The sequence below is a fragment of the Cebidichthys violaceus genome, unplaced genomic scaffold, assembly GCF_023349555.1.
Source record: "Cebidichthys violaceus isolate CVI_PGR_0920_01 unplaced genomic scaffold, fCebVio1.0.p SCAF_220, whole genome shotgun sequence".
Classification (NCBI taxonomy): domain Eukaryota; kingdom Metazoa; phylum Chordata; class Actinopteri; order Perciformes; family Stichaeidae; genus Cebidichthys; species Cebidichthys violaceus.
Window position 1 is genome coordinate 23,004 of NW_027176396.1, and position 21,997 is coordinate 45,000.

The window sequence follows — 21,997 nt, forward strand, 5'->3', positions numbered from 1 at the left end:
ATGGTTTAAACTCGGGTCGGGGGGAAGGGGGGGGGGGGGGGGGGGGGGGCACGTGATTACATCTCTGCTCACGAAAACAAAGTACCTTTTTTTTTTTTTTTTTGAAGCTCAATTTAAAGTCCCAACCCACAGCTGAGGGCTTAAATAACACGGGAGAGTTAACGTGCAACAAGTGTGTTTGTGCGTTTGTGTATTTGTGTCACGTTTGTGACTTCCTATCGCGTTTCTGTCTTCGCTCCGTTTGCATCTTTGCAGGTGTGATGCTTATCTCCGGCGATAAAGAGCGCTGTGTCTGCTCTGCAGTTGCCGAGCGTCGGCTTTTCCACAGTGCTGCGTTTGTGCTTCACCGTGTGTGTGTGTGTGTGGTGTGTGTGTGTGTGTGTGTGTGTGTGTGTGTGTGTGTGTGTGTGTGTGTGTGTGTGTGTGTGTGTGTGTGTGTGTGTGTGTGTGTGTGTGTGAACTCTGACCCTCCATTAGGCTTGGCAGACACAGCCCTCCTCCTGTCTGCGCTCGCCACAGGGCCAGCTTGTTAAATGCTCAGATGAGCTTGTTCTCCTTCCAATCACGCGAGGACAAAGAGCCCACACAGATGTATGGCTCACTGTGACAAAACACCCCCACCCCCACCCCCCCCACCCCCGACCCGTTGTGCTTTCACCTTCACGTCTACACCGGGTTGCCACGTCAACGAGAGCGGCACCGACCGCAGAAGCTGCGGCGCTCCGTCGCTGGATTTGTTCAGCTACGTTAGAGAAAACCTTCTCCTGCTCCTGCTAAGGATCCTGTAGGAGCCGTTTGTTACTTGGTCTCCTTCACTGGAGAAGGACTCGGGAGGGCCCTCCTTGGCGCCCTTCTGCTCCAGCATGCTGTTGCTGTGGTTTTGTTTTGGGTCTAGCAACGCCGTGTGGAATAATCAAATGTAGTTTGGGGGGGGGGGAAGCACCAGGGTTAAGTTGTCAGATCAGAAACGCAAAGCCAGCTTGAGGGGTTCTTTTCCCTGCTGGTCCCCATGACAAGCAGTCAGCAGGTAGTACAGCCAGGCAGAACCTGGTCTGGCCTGGACTCTCTGCCAGTTTGTGTGTGTGTGTGTGTGTGTGTGTGTGTGTGTGTCTTTGTCCTGACTTGCGGGTCCTCGGAGGGAGAGGTCCACAGGGGAGCCACAGCTCCAAGATGTACGCTCAACACTTTTAATGTGGAAGGAATGTTCCCCTCCTTCTCTTCCCCGTCTGCTTTCATCCAATCTGCTTCTGCACAGCTGACTTTTACATATTTCTATCCAGCCTCTCCTTGTTTTACATACTGCAAGTGTTTCATTCACGCTGGGAGTCATTTTGAAACTCTCATTTTGAAGCCGAGTGACGAGTGAAAGACCATTCAATGTTTACAAAAGAATTTAATTTGATGAAAATTGGCAGTGCGTGTCTCATATTCTCAACATCCAGTCTGGATTCGTTGTGTCAGTGTGTGTGTGTGTGTGTGTGTGTGTGTGTGTGTGTGTGCGTGCGCGCGCACGTTTGCCTTTGTTCAAGTGTCATTACTGTATCTCTACATGGGGGGGGGGACAAAAACCACATTAAGGATAGTTTTGTTACAGGGCTAGATATAGAATGGCCATGACTATATTTACTATAAATACACTGATAAATAACAAAGAATGGCAGAGTGACAACACTGTGAACATTTGGCCTGAGTAGAATCACACCTCTTAAATTACCTTTTACAAACAAAAGCCAAAGATATTTACACACCAAAGCCAGCTCAGCCGTAATGCACACTGGACGAGCACGTTGTTGCACGAGTTCATTTTCCTGCGAGGGGTCGAAGGAATCCTCCCCCCCCCCCCCCCAAAAAAAAAAGGTCCTGACAAAACCCAGAAACGAGGTTTAGCAAGTCCGGCCCTCTAGCCTCTCGACTGTCGGGGACTCTAACCGAGCAACACAACTTTACATTTTTCCATGCTATGGTCAAACATCCCAGTACATCCATCAAACACTCTTTGGTTATGGAGCGACACTACTTTTTAAAAAAAATAAAAAAAGTCACCATTAGCTGCTCTGAAGAAATCTCATGTCTTTAGTAAATGACCATTTCCCTTTTCTTTTTTTTTTTATTACATACAAGAGTGAGTAAAATAGGACACGTGAGAGTAATACTTGATGGTCCCAGGGAGCTTGTTGGACCGTTACTTTCCAGACTGACGGGTAGAGAAGATCCCTCGCTTAAGGTCTTCCTCTCAAAGTCGAGAGGTCTCAAAGTCCAGCAGACTGCTGGAGTCCGTTTATTGTCCTTATTGTCTGGCCCTGAACACCTCCTCTTCCTCCTTTTCGTATTTTGTTGTACGATGGCGGGGGGGGAAAGGGGGGGGGTTACAGTCTTTTGTTTTATGGGTAGGTTAAAGATAAGGAAGGAAACTCGAGGCGCATTCCGACGGGAGCCGTGGTCCGAGGTTTCAGTCGATCGGTCGGATCATGAGGCGGGCCGACTTCAGGGAGTAGAAGCCTCCTCCGTACTCCGCCCAGAAGATTCCGTCCTGGAATTTGCTGCGGTAAACTCCACCGCTGTACCACACGCCGTTCAGGTTGGTCTGGCCACACGCATTGTACCACCAGCCGCCCTTATGGAAGTGGGCGCAATTACCTAGAAGAGAGGGATAATCAGCCCGTGACCCCAAACGCAGGCCTATATGCTACTATTCTTAGAACTCAAAATGCATTTAAAACCCGTCCCCCCCCCTCCTCACCAGAAAATGCGTCCTTGTCCCGATCAAGCGTGGTGAACTGTTTGCCGTTGTGGCTGCTGAAAGAGTCCCCGGCGTTCCCCTGGTAGGTGCCGAGCCTCAGCCGGTAGCCCTCGCTCTCCGACTCCAGGTGGAAGCTGCTGTACTCTGCGTACACCTTCTTCCCCGTCCAGTCCTCCAGCTCTATCATCAGCTTGTAGTCGCCCTGTTTCCCCAGGCTGTAAATGTTGTCCAGCCCGAGCCAGTGTTCGCCGTCTATGTTCCCAAAGCCTTTCTGTAAGAGGGGGGGTGGGGGGACAAGGCGCCGCGGCGTGTTCAAGGTTGCGGTTCATGTTCAAAAAAAATGTCATCGCGACAAAGAGCGGTATTAAATCGAGTTAGCCGACACCGCGCTTGAGCCAACTGCTGAGAGAACGGATCTCTTCTTCTTCTTCTTCTGTGGTCACTGGACGCTCACCCGTGTCCAAGAAACACAAACGGTAAAAAGCGGAGCGAGGTTAACGCGACCTCCGATCAGAGTGCTGACTTTAAGGAGTCTGGTGTCCGGCAATCAAGCACAGTGAAATCAAATCCAGCGTCCCGTTGACGTGATAATGCGTTACGGTTATAAACTGGGGTTTATCACTTTGGGCGAATTAGTTGAGCGGCAGGGTCGAAATGGCGATTTTGGCTGCAGTTTGATGGACGTTTTAATACGTCGAACGCGGAGCTGCGGAGACACATGTCTGGTCCTGATCCAAACAGCATGCGAGTATTTGATTTCTAAATATAATCTTACGACCGAGAGGAAAACTCTTACCCATGCCATTTTTTTTTTTCCGCTTTTGACGTTTTTTTATTCGGCCGTGTATCACTGTAATATATTTATGTTCTTGCTCAGCTAGATCCTGGATCACATCTCAAACACACGGCTGACGCATGAGGGGAGGGGGAAAAAAAGCAAAAAAGGATGAACGGATCTTTTCCGGTGGGGTTGAGCTGTGTTTCCCTCTCAGCCTACCGTGACCCTCTGATTGAGTAGATTTGTATGTAGGTTCCCTGGCTCCAGCTCTTGCTGTGATTTCGGGTTGTGAGGAAATCCACCGCTAAGCTGTTTACATTGACGGAGCGAGAGCTTGCTTAGCGGCCCCAAAATGAACCGCCGAGACTGGGTCACTAAGGAATTAGGAAAGGGAAAAGCTGTGAACACAGTTCTCTGTCATGCTTAGAGACATCTTTATCTTTTTTTCCCGCGAAAGAATCGGATGAAAATCTCGGTTGGGTTTCATTTCCATTAAACTCTGCCTTGACCCCTTCACCGTCCCCTCGGCTCACCTTGTAGTTCTCCCAGTTCCGAAAGAAGTTAACCGAGCCGTCTCTCCTCCTTTGCAACACGGTCCACCCTCCGTTGTCGAGGCCGTGTTCACACCAGGCTTGGATCAACCGATCGCTGCCATTGGTCTTAAGCAGGTACATCCCGCTGGTGGTGTGGCCGGCCAGTCGCACCTGGTAACAGTCTTTGAAGGGACCTGTGGTCGGAAAGAACAGAGGAAGACAAAAATAGATGTTAGATGGTCTGATTTGTAAAGAAACACCTTTTTGCCACAATCCGTATGATGAGAATATGCTTAATGTTCCTCTGTTTTCTAAGTATTTTGGGTTTCGTAGTTTATAACGTTTAGTCCTTGGGGAAAAATGTTGAAATGATTTATACCGGCCAGTAAAAAAGATAGAAATGACCGTATAACTTAATGGCCTTATCATCTATATCCATATATTTAGTTACAGCCTCTTGATTCCTACTAAAACCATCCCATTTCCTAAATTATAGTCAGTTTTATCCCCCTGAACAAATATACCATACTACTCCTTCAATTGACCAAGATGGCTCCTTTTTTTTTTTTTTTTTTATCGCATATGCAAAAGTCATCATCATCAATCCAGGCGCTCTAGACGGCAGACAAAGAGAGAGGGAGAAGGGGAGCGAGAGTGGATGTACCAATGTGGCCACATTCTTTGGAAAAAATATCTCCTTTTTGCTCAAACCGTCCAAACTGTAGAAAGTAACACAAACATACACGTGCACACTTATATTGTTAAATGAATATTCACCTGGGTGTAGCCTTCGAGGCAAAGCCGCGTGGCAGCGCTGCACCCAACGCTGACGCAGCTGAACCTAAACCCAGCATATTTCCTCTGTTTTCCCCTGTGTGAATATGTATTAAAGCAGCATGAAACACCGGCATTGTACGGGGGCCTCCGGGGCCTAAAGGCCCGTGGAAGATGGTTTTCTCAGCTGAGTGGTTGGAGCACATAGGGACCCAGTGTACTGCCCCGGCACAGATACCTAAAACTCTCCAGCACAAGCTCGTATTTTTCTAGTAATGATACGTCTTCATCAGACCTGTCAGTGAGTGGGGTTCTCCGACGTATTTCTCCTTTTTCTGTCACTTTGTTAGTTTCTTTAAACAGAGCTTTGAGGGGTTGAGTTTAAAAATAATGTCAGTCAACAAGTCATAGTAGTTTAAAAAAGGGCCCGGCTAGACCAAACTGTGGTCAGGCAATGTGTATTTACAGTAGTAGGGAACCTACATGGAAGAGAACCTATTAGCGGTATTTCGGTTGACCTTTTGCCTATTTCTTTTTTCTTTCTTTCTACCTACATTCATCCATATATACTGAAAGTACCCGGTGTTATCACGAGGAATTTGGTGATATGTTTTATGGAGACAAGAGGTGGAACTATTTCAGGGGGATTTGTTTTTCTTTTCCTGAAAATGAAGCGGTGAAGGATGATGTGTCGGCCACCAACGCGAACGCGATCCGTCCCCGGCTCTCTCTCTCCGTTGTTTCGCTTGGTTGTAGATAAATCAAGGGTGTCTGGATTGACACTCTGGCCTTGGCTCTGGCAGTTTGCGAGAGCGGCGGCTTAATGCTTACCGTGTCATCCGTGATGTGGCTGAGGCCCGTGGAGTTACAGGATTATTACATGGGAGCTCTCACTTCTGATGAGCTATAATTGACTATTAAATTGCTAAAGTTCCGCTTCAACACTCTGCCCTTTTTTTTTGTCATCTGCAAGTGGAGTACTTGCCATTTTACCTCCCTTACCTCAGTGAACTTTAAAAGCTCAATCACCACTAGTGCTTGAAGTGGGTTGACGGTGTTTCAAGCTGGTATTGAACATACACTTTTTATTACTTTAAAGTAGAGGTGTAAGAAAATGTTGAGTATTGCGATACAATGCTTTGTGATACTGTACTGATTCTCAAAAACAGTGTTCCCTCTCATCCCTGGATGTTACAGGGACTGTGATAAATCTCTTCTGATTCCATTAAAAACTAAAGATTTTACTCCGATTTTCCATATATGCTGGGGTGTTCTTTATGCTATGACAGTTTTCCCTAAATATAGATTTTAAAAAATCACAATATGTTGAATCCTAACCCCTGTATCTTGACATGTATCGTATCGCCAGATTCTTGCCAATACTTCAAAACCGTCTAATACTAGTAACAATATTGTTAAAATACTATAAAAGATATATCCTCTTTGTGATGGCATGGTAGGAACAGAAAGCTGATGTTTTAATAACAATGTCATAATATACAAACTATTTTATATAGTCTGGCATATTGATTTGCAAAATCTGGAGTCTTTAAAGTGTTGGATTTAACCAGCGCTTTATATTATGTCACCCTACAAAGGAACTCAGTATTCAAACATTTGATTCCCCTCTTCGTCTTGAGGGACGTGATGAATGATTTTATCCATTTCACCATCTGGTTGTATACCCTCTGTGAACATTCCCCGCCACAGTCTACTCGCCAGTCAAAATACAACGGAGTCACTTCCAAGTAGCGTTCAAACTTTTGCAAATTGGTTTCACATTGGAGATGATCTCAGATTTCAGAATCAGTCAATCTCCGTTACAAAAGTGCACCGCAGCCTCACTTACTTGATTCGATAGCTTAGTCTAGGAGCCTGAGATTTCATGGACTAGTCCATCGGATGCGTGCTCTTCTTCTGTTTACCTTTATGTCTTCCATAGACTTAATGTAAATCTGACTAAAGCCTTGCAGTAGATATGTATCCCTCCCGTTCTCTAAAGTCTTTTTTTTTAGTGCCGTTCAAAGAGGCGTAATCCACATCCTACTAATTTGGTGCATATGCTCAGTGCCGTGCTGCCAATACAGACGGCCAAGTGGGAATCATAGGAATGTATGATTTCACTGCCTCGTTACCGTGCCAAGAATAAACCCGCTGTGCCTCAGCAATACCAACCGTTGCGAGAAATTACCTTCTTAATTGCAGTCCTTAGCAATTTTCCCAATTATTTGCACACACAAGCGCTAAAGTACAATTGCCTAAGTGATCGGTCACTTATTTCTCCATCATCCCCCGCCACTTTGAAATTGGTACATACCATCGGAGGTAAGTGTTCCCTGTGGTGGTGGAGGGTTGATCCCAAATGGACTTGCGGTAGGGGAATCCATGCGCGATCCTCTGGCAAAGGCCCGGTTGTTATGGTCCCTCTGTATCTCGTTGGTGAAACGATTGTTAACCGGTAGATTCTGCGGTACCACCTGTACCAGCGGGGGGACTACGGGCAGCTCACCGCGTCCCACCATCCTCAGACACTGCTCCTCCAGTGCCGAGATGAGAATGGACTGGTTGTTGACCACCCCGGCCATCGAGGCAAACCGGGCCTCCAGCTCCTTGTACCTTGAAGCCAGTCGCATCATCTCCGAGGTCACGTTGAGGACGCGGTTCTCCAGCTGGGCCAGCTCCAGAGAGTTGTCTCTCTTCCTGATGATCTCATGCAGCAGCTGCATGTAGAGTTGGGTCACCCTGGAGTTCATGTTCCTGCTCTCTTTCCGCAGCAGCTTCATCTCATTCACCAAGTTACCATCCACATCCACCACCAGCTGCAGCGTCTCAATCTCACGCCGCTGTTTGTTGAGCACCTCCCGCACATCTGCAATGTCTATACGGGTCACTCTGTCCTTGTCTGGTTCTGGGCCTGTGGTGCTCGCACAGATTGGACCTGATGACAGATATGGATTACTTAGGAGGTTACCAAGAGGCTATTTAGATTTGAGAAAGCTTAAATGAAGACAGACGTATGATAAGTATCTAAAACTGTATTACAAAAAGAAGTTATCCTTCGAACCTGTGATTTTCTGCTCGGGTACAAGGAAGGTGTATGAGCACTTTTTGGCATCGGGGTCGATGGCGGCCCTTTTACTCCTGATGAGAGAAGGCCCTTGGGTCCTCCGGGCTTCCCTGGAGGTCCTGCAGTAACTTTCCTCCCAGAGGGAGAGGCACAGCAGGGCGCACAGGCTCCACGTCAGCCCCCGCATTGCTGCTGCTGGCTGGTTAGATGGATCGATGGACAGCTGCTGGTGCTCCCTCCAAGTCCCCCCAGGCCTCCCTGCAAGAACACAAGATCTTAAGAGTTGGGACTCTGAAGGAATGTTAACCGCAGGGGTGTTGATAGTATGCTGTCCCAGAGCAGAGGAACTATCTGGAAATCTGTTTGACACCTTTTCAAATATTCACAGACGATCGGTAATTGTTTCGGAAAGTGTTCACCAAGAGGAGTTTGTGTGGAAAGGTTGAAAGACATTTGCTGTTCAGGCCACAGGACGAGGTCTGCTTTCTGTCTCAGTTAGTTCCCCTGCTGACAGACACCCCGTTTTTTTTTCTGAGGTCCCGTTGGTTTCCCTCCTATTAAAGAGGTCTGCCATGTGGCTTCTGGCTGTGCCTTTATGTTTGCTCCCTTCCCTGAGTCCTTCTTGAGATTACTTTATCATATATTCCCACCCTCTTGTCTTGTTAGTACAGTCCAAAGGCCCAGTAACTGCTAAGCTGCAGCACTAAAAGCCTAATTCTGTCTGACAGGCTAATGTAGATCATTAAGACTTTCAAACAACAGGGGTTGTCACTAGAATCAATCTCAGGATAAGGACGAGAATAGTCTTTTTCTGTTTGATATCATTTGCTTATTGCTGTCCAGTGCAAGATTATCTTCACACTTCTGTCTGGACGCAACGGATATGCAAGTCAAAACACTTAAGGAACTCTTCGCTCCTGATTTGTGTTCTTAGTGTTTGGTTAAAGGGTCTCTAAGAGGGTTGAAGACCTCCCTTCCTGCTCGGAGATCTGACCCTACCGTCCCGTACGAGCACAGTGCCGCCCTCCCCAGTAAAGCACATTGACCCTTAATTCCGATGCGGCTTCCTGTGAGACCGGTTAAATATGCTCGCCGCTGCTCCACGTGGCTCCGTACGTTCAACAGGAATGTTCAAGTAGGAGGCAAGCAGGCCGCCTCTACAGGGGTGAGAGACGAAAGTGAGGAAAACGGTGTGAGACAAGTTGTCTTCTGCCCTTTCTAATCCGCGGGGTGACTGATGGCACTCCCCTCGCCTCCTTCTTACCCCCCCCCCCCCCCCCCCCCCCCCCTGCTGATTCTGGTTCTGTTTCTCGTCATTGCACAAGCAGCACAAAAACACTTACACAGACTGCTCCATTTAACACCCCGGCCTGGTCCCGCGCAAGGCCGAGGCGATCTGGCCCTCCTAATCCGCTCCCATCACTCTTGAGCCACTCTGTACTCGGTGCCACATCATTAAGCCCTACCTCCACCCTGAAACCCGGACCCCGTGTCTCTCCTATCTCTCCTATATGATGCCGTTGTGGTTCTTCGGGAATTCTGTCACTTGGAACAAAGTCGAGAGGGGACAGGATTACAGTTAGCACTGCAGATCTGCTGATCTCGCTGGTACGCGTAATCTCCCGTGTCCATCTGTACGATTGAATGCGGTGTGTGTGCGCGACTATCCAGAGACGCCATGTATTTTTCATGGTCGTGTGTTTGTTTTTTTTCCAGCAGCAGAATGTGTCTGACAGCGTACCCAGGTACTGTATCCTTGCTGACCTCAGCGAGAGCCGCTAATGACTATAACAGCAGCGTCAGCGCTGTCTCTACGACCGGCTTTCTACTGTTGCTGGGAGCTCCATAAAGTGTCCATATTTGGCATCATCCACATGCCCCCCCTTAGCATGAACAGCTCACATTACATTACAGATCATCCATCAGCTGTCACCCCCTTCATTTCCCATCTCTTTCTTCCCCCCCCTTTCCCTTTCTTTCCTGTCTTCTGGAGTCTGATTTTCTCTTGGGTGGTGGTTCTGGGTACGAGGGGCCTAGTCCTCTTTCATGGAACCACAACATATCAAAGACATTCCAGGGAACGTGGAAAGGTCACCGGTGTGTTTTTGAAGGTACAAGGTTTACAGCGTTTCCTCAGAACATGCAGTGCGGCTTCTTTTTTTTTTCTTCTTTTTTTTTTCCTACCCCAACAAACGGAAACTAAACCCTGCTTGTGGTGCTTGGGGACCAGGAAGGCCATTGAGCAGAAAACATAAAGCGCTCACTTCTGTGAGTAAAACTTAATGCATGTGAATGTGAGTTACAGTCGGTGCGCTGATACACACCGCTTTTGTAGATTGGGAAAAATTTTATTTTTCTCTGCTAACGGTTATGTTTATAACCTCTTTGTTGCGATTGTATCGATCTGTGCCAGCTGTGCTACTCGACCAAACGCAATATGTCAAACAGAGATGGAAAAAATTTGCCACTTTTCAGATTCAACAACAAAAGCAGCAACAAATAAAAGTCCGACGACACGCTGTTTGGATGTTTCTTAAAAGGCGCCACTTACTAGGGGTGGGAAATAAATTATTGTAAACAATTTAAGGTGCTGAGGTAGAAGCAAGTTGCCACTTTTATTGTTATAGTCTATGACTATATCCGTTTCAACAAAAACAAAGCCCAAGCATCTCATCTCTGTGGTCAAATCAACCAATTGTAGTTCACCCATTATGTTAAATGCGTTCAAAATGCCCAGATCGAGCCGACGATCTGCAGGTACGTTCATTTTTTTGAATACAAGTTCAGTGCATGTACCATTGTTATTTCCACTCGCCGTGTAGTTTGCCTTAAGCTCACGTGTTCTAGTGCTGCATGTCTGGAGCGGTGTGCCTCGTCTAGAATGAGCCGTGTGTTTCCTGTTGTTCAGCCGGGAATGCACTGCGAGGCGCTTCGGACAAATGTTACTTACAATCAGAACCCAGAGGGAGCGCTGAGCTTTGTGTACAGGGACGACAGAGACGGAACAAGGGAAGGACAAGAGGAGTGAAACACAGAGCAGAGATTTAACAGCAGGGCAATAAAGATGGATGAGACTAATAATGATAGAAAGTGGGCTCATTCCCTTTTTTTTTTTAATCTTGACAAATCTGCACTCTTCTCTCTGCCTGTTTCTTTCCATTTAATTACTTTCCTCTCTGTTTAAACCTCCTCCTCCTCCTTACTTTCCCTTCCTTCCAATTTTTTGAATACTTTCCTTTCTCTCTGTTTTGTATTCTCCTCTTTCCTCTCCGGGTCTTTTTCGGTTACAGCTAAATCACTTAAGCAACAGATTGCAGATACGTGTGAAAGCCATAAGGCTGTAAGCAGCGCTGCAAAGACGAGAAATTGAAAGTCAATTTTCTCCCCAAATATGAGTAGGATTTATTAAATTGCTTGTTGGCTCGGCCCTACAGACCAACTTGTATTCCATTACATCCATGTGGACTACAGGACTTGCGGCAGCCAATTTAATTCCGCCTGTCTTTTTATATTTTGGCAACAGTATGAGCGTCGTAAGTCTTCCAAAGTGCTTTTGCTGGGTCCTCACCCTGCTAATAGTTATTAATAGTCAGGAGACGCATGACTGGGACTTTTTAATTGTCCCCGCTGTTCGTCTCTCACTCTCTCTGAGCTGTGGTTTTAATTTATTTTCGTAGCTGTTATTGGAACAATCCGAGGACAAGCAGGGTTCATCTGTAGCGCACTACTTCCTCGATGAAGCCCACAACTTTTTCACTTTGGGTTTGCTTTTGCTTTAATTATATTTCCCCCCACACTCAGTCTTGAGGTGTGCGTTTACATTGGTTTGACTGTTTAGACGTTGTACATTAATAGTGATCAGCGATTCTTCTTCTGCGTGTCGTCGGGGAGGAAATGACCAGAGAACTCGTTAAGCTAGACGGCTGCTTACATTCCTGCTAGACGAGAAACATCCGTGGGTTTTTTTCTCGTCGGTTAAACGGCTATTGCGGCGTTTTTTTGTCGGCGCAGAAAGACAGCCGCTCGTCTCACCGGTGTCCTCGGGTTACTCTGTATATAGAACGCATGCGTGATTTCGTCATCCGAGCCAAACCGCTTAATAAACCGACTGATGAACAATCAGAATAAACTCGTGGAGAACTGGCTCGGTGCCGGTTTGGGCTGTATGTCATTGTCATACAGTGTTTATTGTACTTACAGAAGTTTATCTAAGAGAGTTTCAACAAGAACGGATCATTACAACCCTTCATGAAGGTAGGATTTGTTGCAGAACTGTTGTAGCTAGGTGTACCTAATAAACTGGCAGTTTATATATATATATGCATTTCATATAGAGTAGAGTCGATCAGATCATTTACGCAACACGGGAACAACGACAACAACGCGTGTCACAGAGCTAGCAAAATGCCAGAAATAACGTCAAACTAGATAATAAAATAAAGTTCTTTAGCTTTCATTCTCTGTATGTTTGCTGTATGTTTTATAAAAGGTTTAACCCGAGCCAGACCATACAACAATGACGGCAATCATATCACACATACAGGGTTAGTTGAATACAGCTGTTCAAAAATACTCGACCGATACGTAAGTTCAGAATCGGTATCCGAGAGGAAAAACTGTTATGGTGACATCTCCGATATGTAACATCTTAGACGAAGGAGTCGCAGGAAGTCAGATAATCACAGTTTATCTTTCCTGAGGCTTTACGCTCCCTGAATGAAAAGAAGCGGGGAGAAGCGGTCGTAACGATGAACGATGTGCTGGTACATTTTGTTAGAGTGCACTGGACTTCTCACGCACGGATCGGAACGAGAGCTTGTCGTCCTGCCAGGAGCGTCTTTTTGATCGTTTTTGGACGCTGCGAGGGTTTCTGAGCTCCTGGTCTCTTGCGGTGATTTACCAGTTCGGATGTGTCAGTCTGCAACCTGATGGATCGCACTTCAAAAAAAAAAAAGCGGGAGAGAAATTGATTTATATATTTTTTTTTTTGTCGACGATGTATTTCCCAGCCTCTAAAATCCCCCCATCCCCCGGCTTCCCCTCGCTCCCCCGTCTGGTCCTCCAGACTTTCCCACGACAAGTCCAATATGCCCTAAAACACACAAGCCATCATCACTGGTCAGAGGAGAGAGAGAGGGGGGGGGGGGTGTGTTGAAGGTTTGGATTATGAGCAATAACATACGGCAGCGCTCTGTGGCGTTACATGACAACATGGAGCTCAGCCAGCTGTGCCGTTGGTGCACAGCCACAGACCTCCTCCCAGCATCTCATCCACACACACACACACACACACACACACACACACACACACACACACACACACACACACACACACACACACACACACATCATGACACCACGAGTTACGACTTCGTGAGGTTATCGAAGGAGGTGGGCTGGAGAGGTGAGCGCAGCGTGAGTGTGGGGGGGGGGGGAAGAGGCAGTAAAAATGCTGACATTATCAAGCCATTAATGAAAACAACGCTTCACTTAAAAACAGCACGAGCAACCAGGAAGAACTCGTAAAAGCCTCATTGACGAAAATGTAGGAACCTCACAGAGATTAAATACTGCAAACCCCACTGGAACAGGAACCACATCGGGCTACGGCATTAATGCAGTCGTGTTATGAAACGGAGCATGTTGGGAATATGAAAAGGGAACTCAAGGCGGATACAAAGAGCGAGAATAAGATGTTCTCTCCATTTATAACTTGAGTTTCGTAATTAAGCCAAATCGCTAGAATAATAAAAATGAATGATTAGGGTGGAAAAGGAAGACGTTAGATTGAGTGGTTCTACTTAGAAAGATATCAGCGTGTGGTTAGAACACAACCAGCCCTGCCTCCTGCTTTCTAGAACAAATTCTCTGCGAAATAAGAGTTCCTAAAGGGAACCATTAGCTTCTGGAGAACCCTTTCTTAAAGAACGGGGGTTTCAAAGGTTCCTTGTCAGATTATGGGCTCCATTAACAACCCTTTTCATCCAAAGAACCCTTTTTTGGAAGAAGGCGTTCCTCAAGGGTTGTTGAAAGCATCGGTGTGTATAAAGGGGCTCTCTGTAGAACCCTGTGGCTGGGTTCTAGATGAAATACTTATTATATAAAAGGGTTCTCCGTACAATCTAGTTGAACCCCTTGGAATGTAAAAGAGTTCTTGGGGGAACTCCTTGGGGAAGGTTCTTGTTGGCTCTCGTCAACATCCAGAGAGGGTTCTGGGTGAGAACACTGCACCATAGGAAGGTCCTCCGAAGAACCCCTTATAGGGGGTTCTGGGTGGAACCTTTCAGAGATGGTTCATTGGAACTCTTTATGTTGGATTCTTGGTAGAATTTTCTGAGATTGTTCCAGATGGAAACTTTATAAAAGGCTCTACCAGGAAGCCAAATGGGTTCTCCTGCTAGTTAGTACCTTTACTCATAAGGAGTTGTTCATCTCCATGATGCTGTATTACTGAGCAGGGAGCCCCGAGGCCCCACGGCCCCCATCTGTTTTCCTTCTTCTGTAGTGAAACTCTAAACATGTGGGCTGATGTTTGGGAGGGGGGGGGGGGTCAGAGGTCTATATGTGGGATTAGGGAGCCGCCCCACCCTTCCTCCCCCCCCCCGCCGCCGCCACACACAAACACAACTGCTCCACAAACCCCTGCAATCAATCGGCCTTTGTGGGTTCCCCCGCTTCCTCTTTTTTTTTTTTTTTCTTTTTTTTGCACAGCACATAAACGCACAAACACGTCGTTCTCGTGTCCGAGGTATCCAGAGTTCTTATCTGTCATACTTTGTCAAGATAAAGGCTTTAAACTCTCCAACACCCTCCTCCATCACCCATCCTGACCCTGACCCTCACCTCCCCAATAGCAACACACACACACACACACACACACACACACACACACACACACACACACACACACACACACACACACACAACCTGCCCCTCAACACAAACACAGCTCTCCTTGTACGCACACTCTCAAACAACAGTCCCTCAGAATCTGTCGGCCCCTCGGTGATGCATCACCCGGGCCGACTGATCGGCCTTTCTCTCTCAGATTAAACAACGAGCGCCGCTGAAAGAACAGAGCTGGAGGAGGGTCGGGGGAGAGAGGAGAGCCGGGAGGAGGGAGTTATTCCAAAAAATTGCTCCTTCTCTGCTTCCCTGAGTCGCACCTTTAAGCTCATACCTCTGACCACACATGCTTTATATTAGTTGAATCAGCTAGGAAGAACATGTTCTTACACACACACACACACACACACACACACACACACACACACACACACACACAGCGCAACGCTCTCGGTTCCCACTGGCCCTACTTAGTTACATACCTCCACTTCTCCTGACCCTCCAGGCTGACCTCTTCCTCCCTATGGTGACCTGTCCGCTCAGCTGTGTCCAAGCTACTCATTAAGAGGATTCACAATGAGCTTCACAGTGGAGCTGCTGGAGACGTCATCGTGCTACAGCCTTGGCGCTCTCTCTCTCTCTCTCTCTCTCTCTCTCTCTCTCTCTCTCTCTCTCTCTCTCTCTCTCTCACACAATTCTTTTTGCGATTCTTCTCCTACAGCTACATGCTGCCCTGTAGCTCATAATGTAGTCTGGCTTGTTGGGATTGAACAGAATGTTGTCAGCTGGGGTTTGTTTTTGTAGACAAGCTCATGTCCTGTGTGTGTGTGTGTGTGTGTGTGTGTGTGTGTGTGTGTGTGTGTGTGTGTGTGTGTGTGTGTGTGTGTGTGTGTGTGTGTTGTCTGTGTCGGCCTCTATATGTGTCCTACTGATAAGATCAGCTGAGCTGTGGCTGTGAGGGGTCCACACACACACACACACACACACACACACACACACACATAGTGAGACACGATTGGCTGCATGCCCATCTCCCCTAAAAAAAAAAAAACTCAAGTGGGCCGGTGCTGGCTGAGTGGGCTATCAATCCCCCGCTGCGTTACAACATGGTGTGTGTGTGTGTGTGTGTGTGTGTGTGTGTGTGTGTGTGTGTGTGTGTGTGTGTGTGTGTGTGTGTGTGTGTGTGTGTGTGTGTGTGTGGGGCGGTGGGTAACGGGCTCTGACAGTCCGTCGGACATACACGACCTGACCGCGACGCATTGGCGTTCCCGTTTGAAGTCTCTCTCCTGCTCTGTGATTTACAGTCCCGGAAGCTTCCGGGTGAGCAGAGCGGTTTGGGTTGCGTGTGGATTGGTTGTAATGACCCATTTAAAGCTTTCTCCCAGACCCCGTCCACCCGTGCAGGTGAACCCGAGGGCCGAGCTCCCGCCCGGCACAGAATGTTCCGGGTGTTTCTCAGGCAGCTGCTGCCTCCTTCTCTTTATCTTCTCTGCTTTTTTTTTTTCTTCTTTCTTTTCCAAGCTGAGTTATTGGAGGTATTGATCTCGTGATTTATTGCTCTACTCATGAAATGTTTTCTTAGCCTTTTGCCATTTTTTGGGGCTTTTTTTCCCCCCTCGAGCTTTTTGAAGCTCAAAGAGTCGTGCATGTTCTCGTGTGTGTGTGTGTGTGTGTGTGTGTGTGTGTGTGTGTGCGCGTGCGCTATAGTGTCCTCTCTCTTCGTGGTCGTTTACAGCATTCACAGATGTGGCTTTGTAGCGAACAGAGTATTTTCCACGGATCCCACCAACAGGCCAGGAGCGTAAGTGAAAACATTTGAAGATAATTGTGAGTCGGTGATATGGAAGTGCACCAGATTGATGCTGTTAGTGTCCCCCCACCCCCCCGCTATCAGGGAAAGGTCCCGGCAGTCTATGGAGTGTATCTGATGGAGGATGTGGTTATGCTTGGATTACATTGTATTAACACCCCCCCCCCCCCCCCCCCCCACAACTCTGTTAAAGGGAAAGTAAACTTTTAAGGATTCTGTGCGTCTCAAGGAGCAGAGAGACGTGTCACCACCTCGTTAGCCCTGATGTCATCGATCTAACCCTGATTCCACACCAGGTTAAACTCGCCTGCACCCCCACCCCACACCCCCACCCCACACCCCATCCTGTTAGTGGCCAGGCTCAGATGGTGCTGTATTAGGAAACCGAAAGCTGAGAAACAATAAACAAGCCCGGCTCCCAAAAAGCTCAAATCTCCCCGTCTGATCAGATCAGCCTCCTGCTGGAATGCCCTACTTTTCCTCTCTCTCTTCAGCTTTCTGTTTCTCTTCAGGTCGGCCGTACTGTACTCTACATTTGAGCTGAATGTTAATGGTTCTCCTTGTTACATCAAGAAGAAAAACACAACGGCACCAACACCAACTTTTCATTATTTAAGGCATTTTTTTAAAAGTTGACCGACAAAACAACAAAATCACAAAGCACCGTAGTTCGTTCCTGTATTTTTTTGTTAGCACCCTTCACCCCCCCCCTTCCGCCCCCCTTTAACACCCCCGACCCGGTCTCTCATTAACATGTGTCTCATGCACACACGCATGATGCTCTACATAGTGTATCTCAGGCCTCCAGATTCCAGAGGAAAGCCAAAGGAGCGTTGCTAAATGTTTCTGTCTGCAAACCGGAGCCTCCAGTCACGAAGCGTCCTAACCTCTCCAACCTCTCAGCCAGAGCTCCCACAGCTGCCCAGACACACACACACACACACACACACATACCTACACACATGCTGTCATGCTGACACATTACACACACACTCCAAAAACAAAGTAGGAAACAGAATGAACCCAGGCAACATTTACCTTCTTTTTGTGTCTAGCTGTGTGTGTTACCAGCAGTGGGGGTGTGTTCCCTTCAGTTATAGTTTCACGTGTGTGTGTGGTGTCGTGTCTTCACCGAGCTGCAGCGCTCAGGACTCATCTCTCTTGTCTCTTTTGTCCCCCCGTCTCCTGAGCCGCGTCTCCTGTCCACTTCTGTCCCGCTGCTGGGGGAAAAAAATACAAAAATACAAAAATCACGAGCTGTAAAGTCTTTTTGCTGAACGAGGTCCCCCCCCCCAAACAACAAAAAAAAAAAAAGATGGTCTCCTCTGTGTGGACTCAGCTGTCCTGGGGCCCGGGCTGGGGCATGGTTCAATAGCCGGCCACTTCAACAGACTGAGCTCTGACGACTGATGCCTTGAGTTTTTCACAAAGGATGGGGGAGACTGGGAGAGGGAGGGGGAGGAGGAAGAGAGGGGAGGAGAAGTGGGGGGGGGGGTGGTGGTTGAGATTGCCTTTTTTTTTTTTTCTTCTTCTCTCTGTTTTTTTTTTTTTGGAGTGGCCCAGCCTACCTCTGATGTCACTCTAATGGAAAAAAAAAAAAAAAAAAAAAAAGACAGAAAAAGAGAATAACAGAGCGGCTTCATTACGTTCCTCATCCTCAACGAGGAGCGTCTGACTTCTAATACAGACAGGCGTGAACCGCTGTGACCTCTTCTCCTTTCATTATTACCGACCCACAATCTCTTCTTTTTTTCCCTTTTTCATATTTTAATTATTAAACCTTCATTTAAGCAGATAGAATCCATTGAGAAAATAGAGACCTGGCCAAGAAGGCAGCAAAGATAAATGTACAATGGAACAAAAAACAAACTTTACATTCAAAAACTAAAGTCCACACGTCAACATCTGTATAAAAGCCTTCTTCCAGGCTGCACTGGTGGCACCTTCAGCAGAGGGAAGAGCTGATTGTGATGCTGCCGAGGTTTCTGAGCAGCTTCCTGTTGAGCTTCAGCTGGGTATGTGAGATCAGATATAAAGGAGAAGAGGGGGGGGGGGGGGGGACTCCTCACTCTGGGTGAAGTCTGAGCTCAACTGGTCGCTGTCGTTCACTTCAATGTGTTTGACTTCAGCACATTTCCTCTTTCTCACCCGCAGCTTTTTATTCTTTTAATACACGTGTAAACACACACAAAGTGTCCGTGTACTCTAGACCACAGGTCCTCTGTGTGTGTGTGTGTGTGTGTGTGTGTGTGTGTGTGCGTGTGTGTGTGCGTGTGTGTGTGTGTGTGCGTGCATGCATGACTAACTGCTGTCATCCCCGACATGCCCTCAAAATGAGCAGCTACAGCGGTTAAGCCTTCCTCCTCTTCCTCCCCATCTCTCACTTCCCTCCGTACAGCCAACTGCTTCTCCCGCTCACAGCCTCTCCGTCTCTGATTCCAGTCAGATGGTGTGTGTGTGTGTGTGTGTGTGTGTGTGTGTGTGTGTGTGTGTGTGTGTGTGTGTGTGTGTGTGTGTGTGTGTGTGTGTGTGTGTGTGTGTGTTATCCTGAAGACGAGCTCTGGCCCTTTTTATCTGCTGGATCCGGTCCTGCTGTTGTGTTGTTGTTGCTTTATTCGTACATCTGTGTTTAGACCGCGTGTGTGCTATGTGCGCACAGTCTAACAGTATAACACCGTTTTCTGAGCGCGGGTGTCATGTAGCCTACACACACACACACACACACACACACAGAGAGAGAGACTTGTTAATCTCTGTTTTCAGAATGGCTCTTGGATTTTTGTTTCTTAATGTTAATATTTATGTAATGAGAGACTAAGAGTCTCAGCTCTGCTCCAAGTCTGCCAATATGAGGGAAGAAGAGGCGGAGCATGGCTTGGGGGGGGGGATGGGGGATGGACTTGAGCTGGAAAGGCTGAAGAGAAGATCAATCATCCACTCAAGGCCTTTAGATTTGGATCCATGGGGAGCAGATCAGGGCCGAAAACTCTCGCTTGAGCGTCTGTGCAGGGTTCTTGTTCCCGGTCTCCTTCATATCAAACAAGCGGTCCGGGATCACCAGCCGGTCTTCACACCGACGGATCCACAGCTGCGGCTTGCATCACGCACCAACAAAAAAAAAGAATATCTGGCCCCGTTCTCGACGTCTAGCCTCGCGTTGGCTTTCTGATGAGCTGAGCCTTCTGTGTTCGGGGCACGAAAAACACCCGATTGCCCGCCGGTGTTTTAAAAAAAAAGACAGATGAGGACGCCGTCCTCATTTGGCCCTCGACTCAACCGAGGCTGAGCGTTTCTGTCCCCGGTTTGATGTAACATGTGGCGTCTTTTGTTTCAGGGATGTACCTGTCCGATCTGACCTACATAGACTCGGCCTATCCCTCCACGGGCAGCATCCTGGAGAACGAGCAGAGATCCAACCTGATGAACAACATTCTCCGAATCATATCGGACCTGCAGAGGTCCTGTACCTACGGTGAGTTAAGCCGCGAGAAAAAACTAGAGGGCTCGGGTTCAAGCTTCAGCGAGAGTACGCTGGGTTTACACGCTAGCCAACCGAAAAAACCCAGTCCGTCCATCTGGTCCATTCTCGTAAAGCAGGTATCTCAGGAACGCCTTGAGAACATGTTCTGGCACAAACACTCAAGGTGGACCTGATTAGAATTTGGTCACGAAACACGTTTTTCTTTTCCCGTAATTCTGCTTTTATCAGAGCGTTGCATTCATTAGCATGAAATGAGAATTTCAACGAACCCGACTCTAGCTTTTCACGCGCGTGTGTGTGTGTGTGTGTGTGTGTGTGTGTGTGTGTGTGTGTGTGTGTGTGTGTGTGTGTGTGTGTGTGTGTGTGTGTGTGTGTGTGTGTGTGTGTGTGTGTGTGTGTGAGGAAGTCAGCTCGTGAATTTCATTACAAGTTCTCGCTGTGCTCTGAGGTCTGATTATGTCCATCGTGTGGAAGAACAAAAGAAATTGGCACAAAAGGGAGGAAACCGCTGTGAGGGAACCGTATCAAAGCCTGTGAAGGAGTCTCTTTAGCATTCAGCAACTCTTCTGTCAGATCTGCATTCAACAGTCACAATGTGTGCTTTTCGTCAGATTGTTTTTGTGAGATTTGCCGAGTTTTGGAGATATCTGCCATAAAGATGTCTGTTATCTATTTGGAAGAACTCAACAGCGGTCGTCTCTTTCCAGAAATCAAGACGCTGTTCCACAACAGAGTCCACAGACCTTGTTGTGGGCAGTTCCATGTAGGAACTATTTTCTTTTCCGCCAAACTACTCCCGCCGCCCGTATCGCCGCGCCTGAAGGCTTTACAGCCGTGAAGTATTGTTAGTTTTTAGATGTTTGTCTTCATCTTCATCTTCTTTTCAGATGTTCTGGTGTTGCCTCACGTGCAGAAGTATCTCAACTCGGTCCGGTACATCGAGGAGCTGCAGAAGTTTGTGGAGGACGACAATTACAAGTAAGAAACCAAACTTAGACGTCGCAGGAAGATCAATTCCCAGAGGATGAACTTTAAGCTCGATGTGTTTTTTTTTTTATTTAGGTTGTCTCAGAAGATTGAGCCAGGCACCAGCACGCCGCGAGCAAACGCCTCCAAAGAGGATCTTGTGGGTACGTTGGGTGTTAAGTGTCGTGTTAAACCTGTTAGTCGTCTTTATTATTTTTCCCTCTCTTCTTCCCGGGCTGTAAATTCATCCTTCCCAAACCCCAAACTGCAGTTCTTCAAATTGACCACTTGGGGCGGAGTCGAAAGCGAGTCAATTCCCATTGACCTCCATGTGAAGACGCCCAACTTTACAGCAGAGATAAATATGTTTACAGCCTGCTTTTGGTGCTTGTTTCCCCGTTCATGACGACTTCACAGGGGCTGAACTTTTATACAATAAATTACATTCAAATGTTATTGCCGCTTTAAGTTTTAAGGGCGTGGCTACTTTTGAGTGACAGGTGGGTGCCGTCTCAGGTCTCTTGCAGTCTTCCTCAGAGCCTCCGACGGTCCAACTCTTTGCCCATTTTTTGGGGGATTTTCAAGGAATTGGCACCACCAAGATGGCGGCCGCCCCCCGGGAGCCACAGATATTGAGCGTCACAATGACGTCACGAGAGACTGCGTCCATACTTCATGTCTCACGTTCCCTCCCCGCTGTCGCCTACAGGCCAGGAAGCGTCTCCTCTCTGCGGCCGCAAATGTTCGGTAGCGGCCGAAGGAACCAAAGTCCCGGCCACGCCGCCCTCCCCCAGGAACCTGCTGCCCTACGGACACAGGAAGTGCCACAGCCTGGGCTACAAGTCAGTTTGCGTATTTTCCATCGTTCTATGACGCATAAAAGCATCTACAGGCGTGAAGCAGAAAATCCTTACCTCCTTTATCCCCCCCCCCTGTGTCCGCGCAGCTTCATCCATAAGATGAATACGGTGGAGTTCAAAAGCGCCACGTTCCCCAACGCCG

At 47.6% G+C, this 21,997-nt stretch overlaps 2 protein-coding genes across 4 annotated transcripts in view; one reads left to right on the forward strand and one right to left on the reverse strand.

Annotated features, from left to right (window-relative positions):
* LOC137878067 (ras-specific guanine nucleotide-releasing factor RalGPS2-like) overlaps positions 1–21,997 on the forward strand; it is a 47,289-nt gene that overhangs the window by 19,239 nt on the left and 6,053 nt on the right. For all 3 annotated transcript variants that reach the window (XM_068718169.1, XM_068718170.1, XM_068718171.1), the window contains exons 9-13: positions 19,883–20,020; positions 20,917–21,007; positions 21,092–21,159; positions 21,705–21,837; positions 21,942–21,997. The exon at positions 21,942–21,997 is cut by the window's right edge and continues 96 nt beyond it. In XM_068718169.1, the coding sequence (XP_068574270.1) occupies positions 19,883–20,020; positions 20,917–21,007; positions 21,092–21,159; positions 21,705–21,837; positions 21,942–21,997 (486 nt within the window). The remainder of the gene's footprint in view (positions 1–19,882; positions 20,021–20,916; positions 21,008–21,091; positions 21,160–21,704; positions 21,838–21,941) is intronic.
* Positions 1,374–17,941, reverse strand: angptl1a (angiopoietin-like 1a). Its single transcript, XM_068718172.1, has 6 exons — positions 17,587–17,941; positions 7,890–8,150; positions 7,143–7,763; positions 4,052–4,245; positions 2,741–3,011; positions 1,374–2,637 (listed from the first exon to the last, which is right to left on the reverse strand). Exons 2-6 carry the CDS (start codon positions 8,077–8,079, stop codon positions 2,450–2,452), a joined length of 1,464 nt encoding a protein of 487 aa, XP_068574273.1. The 5' UTR covers positions 8,080–8,150; positions 17,587–17,941; the 3' UTR covers positions 1,374–2,449.